The sequence below is a fragment of the Elephantulus edwardii genome, unplaced genomic scaffold (assembly GCF_000299155.1).
Source record: "Elephantulus edwardii isolate Elephantulus edwardi_28Jun2011 unplaced genomic scaffold, EleEdw1.0 scaffold00278, whole genome shotgun sequence".
Classification (NCBI taxonomy): domain Eukaryota; kingdom Metazoa; phylum Chordata; class Mammalia; order Macroscelidea; family Macroscelididae; genus Elephantulus; species Elephantulus edwardii.
Window position 1 is genome coordinate 1,564,675 of NW_006400028.1, and position 6,159 is coordinate 1,570,833.

The following is a 6,159-nucleotide window of genomic DNA, read 5'->3' on the forward strand; positions in this document are numbered from 1 at the left end:
TTCACCAGCCCTCCATCTAATAACTTATATATGAAGCTTCCATGGCTTCTGTGATTTCAAACACATCAGCTGATGGTAGTTCCTTATGTTGGGATCAGTGTCTCTGAAGTATAGTTGCAATATTTATCGGTCAAAGGTGATGCATCCTGTAGAATTGCTATGTAGATAGGTTTCACAAATAAGCACGATTAAGTGTTCTTTCCCATTCTTCTTAGAGTCAGCCACAGTTTGTTGTGATCCACACAGTCAAATGCCTTTGCACTGTCAATGAAACACAGATAGACATTCTTATGCTACAACACTACACACTACACTGGGGGGGGGGAGGTTTGATTTTTATTTGTTTGTTTGTTTAAGGCCTATTGAAGAAGACTGGGAGGGTGGGTGAGTCATAGTTCTTGATTGCAAATATTCCTAAAAGGATGATCATGCCCTGAAGAGCAGTTTAATGCAGTAGTTAAATATTTAGGTTTTAGAGTGACAAAAGTTACAGCTTTTCAGCTAGACTTTCAAGTTTAGATTGAGTTACAGTTTTTTCACTTCTAAGATCCTCAAATCTTGATCTGTTAAATGACAGTGATAACATTAACTCCCTACCATAATTATTGGGAAGATAAATTAAAACAAATTAGTATATTTTAAATTGTGCCCGAAACATGGTACAGGCACCGCAAATCATAGCAGATGTCATTACCAAAGTCATTACCAGAGTATGTTTTCAATTCCTCTCACTGCTCAATTAACCAATATTTATTTCGTTTCCTATGTGCATTTAAAGAAAAAAAAAAGGTAATTAACCTACTTGGGAGTAAACAGAGCATTAAATTAAAAGAATAGTAAAATTCCTTAGAACTTGTTGTAGCATAGAGTTGGAACCAATCCATAGGTGACACTCCAGTAGGTTTTCAGAGGCAGTCAATCACATGGGAGATTTCCCATCCTTCTCCAGTGGAGCAGCTGGTGGCCTCGAACCATGTGGTTTTGATTGTGGTACAGCTTCTTGCCTCTAGGTGACCAGAGCTCCCTATTCCTTATAAGTAGAATCTTATTTAAGACAGGCAATTCTGCCACAGAGCTAGCTTTGTCAACGAGTCTCTGAAACTTCAGACATACTTAAAACCATTATTCTTTTTTGAGAATATTCAAAGGCTCAAACATCCTTGCATGTATAATCATAGAACATGTCTAATTCTGCCTTGGCAAATAATTTCCTCTCTCCCATAAAGAGAGGACCAAAATTTAAAAAAGAAAGTACATTTCTTTATTTATTGATTTCTAAAGACCTATTTTTCAAATACATTATATAAAATGATGAAGAATATTCTAAAAGGGTTGACCTTCCTTTGGAAAATAAATACCAATAAAATTGAGTCCATTTACCTTCTTCATGAGTTCTTCCCCAGCCACTTATGAAACATGCTGTGTTTTGGTTCAGATTTTGGAAAACATCAAAAGGTAGGCAAATAGGCTGAATATAGTCATTGTACCTCACTGCTCTTTTTAAATGAAAAAGTGCCATATCATTTAGATAAGAGTCCACATTAAAACCTGGATGGATGAAGATCGCATTAACTTTTATCCTCTTAGTGTGTTGATATTTGATGAGAATATTATTAGTTCCAATCACAGCTCTCCACACTGAAGGATTTCTGAAAAAGAATAAATGTTAATACATCTATTTAACTGAATTCTTTATTTCCCACTAGTATTTCTTTTTTCAAGCTAGACTAATAGCAAAAGGGTTTTAAATTTTACTTTCATATAGCATAATTTGGTATTTGAAATTAATAAATCATTGATTGCTAAAATTCAATCATTCAGTCTCCAGACCCATTTTTGCCACCAAAGCCATATTTTCCAACTACGGGTCCTTTTCCTTCATTTCCAACTTTTGCATCCCAATCAATCATTATTATTATTAATACTTCTTAGTTGCATATTCAATCAATTTTAGATTGCAAAAGTTGATATAATTCCTCAGTTCTTTCATGAATGGTTTTAATGGTTGATGCATATATTTGAGTAATAATCATATTAACAGGTCTTCCTTGTATGCTTGTTGATAATATCTTATTATCCACAGCACTGTATTTCAGGTAATATCTTAAAAGGCCCTTTTTTACTGTGAATGAAAACTATTCTTCAATTTGTCATTCCTGCATAAGAATTCATTTGATCTCAGATTCAAAATGGTCAATACCAGTCCATCTTAGTTCACTAATGTCTAAATGCCAATCTTCACGCATTCTATTTTATTTTTAACAAATTTCAATATTCCTGGATTACTATTTCATGCATTTCATGTTCTCATAATCAACTGTTTTGCCTACTTTTTTAGTGTCTTTCAATTTTGAGAGGTTCTAATCCTAGTACTATATCTAACAATGCTCTTTTGTTATTCATAGAGTTTGAGTAGGCTTGTTATTTCAGAAGTGAATGGGCAATCCTGTTTCTTAGTCTGTCTTACTCTTGAAACTGCTGAAATCTGTCCACCATGGGTGTCCCAGCTGGTATTTGAAATACTGGTAGCATGGCTTCCAGAATCACAGCAACACACAAATCACAGTACAGCAAAGAGACAGGCAAGTGTCATACCAATAAATTATTGGTGTTGTTATGTGCCGTCATGCCACTTGTGACTCATAGCGACCCTATGTACAGTAGCCCTAAAACCTGCTCTATCCTGTGCCAACCTTATTGTCTCTGACACAACTACCCTTATTACCCCAGTCACTGAATCAATCCATCTCATCAACTATCTCCCTCTCTTTCTCAGTCCCTTCACCCTTCCAAGCATGATGTCCCCCTCCAAGGACTGGTCCCTTCATGAAACATGCCCAAAGGATGTCAGATGAAGCTTCAGAATTCCTTGTCTCAAAGGAGCAGCCTGGTTTCACCCTCTGCAGGATGAACCTGTTTGTTCTCCTGGCAGTCCATAGTTTGTTCAATACTTTTCTCTAGCACCCCATATGCATAAGAGCAAACTATAAACACACAAGCATATGCAGACACAAACTATAAAATAAGCAGTAGCATGCAAACATGCAAACCATCCTCCCCCCCAAAACTGCAAAGTGACAGACAAATGTTGTACCCTTAAGAGAAAACTATAAAACAGACAAGCAAATATCATAAAACAAACATGCATGCTATAGGAAATGTTAAACTGCCTGGGACAATGTATCTGTCACTCTAGCAGAAGACTGGACTTGGTATGCCCAGTCATGTCAGAGTTTCTGAATGTCTAACTGGTGGCCAAAGCTCCAAGAAGTGAGCCAGGTCCTTGGTAGCACCTCTTCCAGTCAAGGTTGTGCTGAGGGAATGCTAGAGAGCTGAGTACCTGGTTTAAACTCAGATAAGGTGTATGTCAGCGTTGCATCCTTTCTCCATACCAATTCAATCTGTATGCTGTCCAAATCATTCGAGAAACTGAACTAAATGAAGAAAAAGGTGGCATCAGGTTTGGAAGTAGGATCATTAACAATCTACATTATGCATATGACACAACCTTGCTTGTAGAAAGTGAAGAAGCCTTGAAATAGTGCAGATGATTAAAGACTGCTACCTACTATACAGGTTACACTTCAACATCAAGAAAACAAAAATCCTCACCACTGGACCAATAGGCAACAGATGGAAAATAGATGGAAAAAAGACTGAAGTTACCAATGATTTAATTTCATCATCCACACACATGGTAGCAAAGTTAAAAAATCCAAAGAAATCTCCTCTCAGGGATGTTCTAAAGAGCAAGGATTTCAGCTTAAAGACTAGGATGAACCTGATCCAAGCGATGGTATTTGCAGTTGCTACCTATGCATCTGAAAGATGTTGAACAATGAATAAGGATAATATAAGAAGAATTAACATTTTGGAATTTTTATCATGGAGAAGAATATAGAATACCCTATGGACTGCCAAAAGAACAAACAGATAACTCTTGCAAGAAGTGCAAGCAAGTTGATCCTTAGAGATAAGGATGGTGAAACTTCATCTCATGTAATATGAAGGTCTGAATAAGAGAGGAAGACCCTTAATAACACAATAACTATACCAATGGGGTTGAGCATGTGGGGGCGTGAGACCTTGAATAAGGAAAAGGATAAGGCAAGATTCAGATGTTGTTTCAGGGCTGCCATGAAACATAGTGGACTTGAAGGCACTTAGCAACAAAAGACTTATTATAACACAAATTACACATGTAAATGACTTTAAAGAGCAGAGATTTCCCCCCCCCTCATTTAGAGGCTAGAAATTTGAATTCAGGTCCTCAGTTGTCTTAGTTCTTCCTTGTGGGTAGTTCTGGGCATTCCTTCAGAGCTCTCTCTGGTGGCCTAGTGGCAAGAAGATGTGCTGCAATCCCAAAGGCACACAATTCAAGAACACCAGCTGCTCCTTGGGAGAAGGATGGGCAATCTTCTCCCATTCAGGTCCTCAGTTTTCTTAATTTTTTCTTTGTGGGTAGTTCTAGGTATTTCTTAGTTCCTTGATTTAAAGAAGATCTTCAAGTTATGTCTTCCCCTCCCCCATCTGTGTACATGTCTATGTCTAATCTGCTCTTCTTTGAACTTGGAAGTGATTAGATTTAGGATAAAACTTACCTTTACATAATCTCAACTGATTGGCTGATACATTACCAATTAATTAGATTATGTTACATTTACAAATATAGAGGTTAGAACTCCAACACATAATTTAGGGAGTATAATTCAATTTTTAAGTGCTAATATCCTAATTTCCAAGTAAGTTAAAAAATCTTGATAGACGTGTAAGGGGGAAAAAGACAAATATACAATTAGAGAAATAGATTTCAATACCTCTCTTGCAATAAATGGTAGATTAAATTTATGCCAACAAATCTCACAACTTAGATGAAATGGCCCAATTCTTTGAGAGAGGCACACTACCAGAGCACACCAAGAAGATACAGAACCCTGAGCCCTGATCACAGCCAGCAGATGCCAAACTTCCCCATCACCCCAGCACCTTGCAGAACCCCGCTTCTATACTCGGCTATATTCCAGGACCCAGCTGCCTGTCCCGCACTCATTTTAACTGGAATCATCTTTATTAGACCCTCCAACACCATCGCTCAGAATCCAGCTAAGACAACACTCTCCCCCAGGGACATCATCATGTGTTGCCAGCCGTGTGCCTTAACTGGAAGGCTGCTGCAATCAGCATACATAGGAATATGGTCTTGGAGCAGAACAGAGACAAGGTCTTTCCTGCACACTGTGCCAGAGTGGTGAAGAGAATCAAGGAACGTGGCTGCACCACTCTGCAGACCAAGGAGAGCAAAAGACTTCAGAAAAGAGGGCTGCAATCAGAAAACAATAAGCCTTCCATCCCAGAGTACTTAACTGTGGGACCAGAAAGCAAGGAACAGAAGCAATTGCCCTCCCTACTCCCTGTCCCAAGGTCCAGGAAACTTTGCTAGAGAGGAAAGACCACAGTCAGGGTGAATTGGTGTCCCCTCCCTATGAGAGTGCTGAGCTCCACAGATGAAATAAGTTCTCCTTTGGGCTCAGAAACCTGAGAGAAATTTGGGCAGGGTGAGCTGCTACTTTCTCTTCTGGAACAGTGAGCTCCTCAGCCAAGGCAGACAGACCAAGGACTTGTTAGGTCACCAGGCAAGAAAAAAATGTCTACTGCAGTAATGACATGGAAGTAACAGACTACATCACAGTCTACACAAAACCAAAACAAGATCATCCAAAAAAAGTGGTCAAGACAGAATAAAGGAATTTTCTGAAGCCAGAAAGTCTGATGGAACTTTCTGACACAGAATTCAAAAGAACAATGAATATTTTCAAGGGATATTAAAAAAAAAAAACAACTGAGAAAAAAACTCAAAGAATTGGAGGATTCCACAAGCCAAAGCAAGAGGAACTAAAAAAAAATCATGACAACGAAGATAAAACAAATGCAGAATTGTTGTTGTTGTTATGTACCATTGAATCGCTTGCAACTCATAGTGGCTTTATGTACAAGAGCCAAGTAAACTAAATCTGTAAACTATCTCAATCTCTTCACCATCCATACTGATGCTGCCATTTGGCCCAGTGGTAAGAATCTCTATTTTCTTGATGTTGAGCTTCAATCCATATTGAAGACAACAGTCCTTGACCTTCTGCAGCAAGTGCTTCAGGTCCTCCT

The 6,159-nt window shown here is 38.3% G+C and overlaps 1 protein-coding gene across 1 annotated transcript in view; it reads right to left on the reverse strand.

The window, feature by feature from the left end:
- Nucleotides 1-6,159, reverse strand: part of TMPRSS12 (transmembrane (C-terminal) protease, serine 12) — a 90,811-nt gene that overhangs the window by 32,698 nt on the left and 51,954 nt on the right. The window contains exon 3 of the mRNA XM_006900263.1: nt 1,381-1,649. Within this exon, the coding sequence (XP_006900325.1) occupies nt 1,381-1,649 (269 nt within the window). The remainder of the gene's footprint in view (nt 1-1,380; nt 1,650-6,159) is intronic.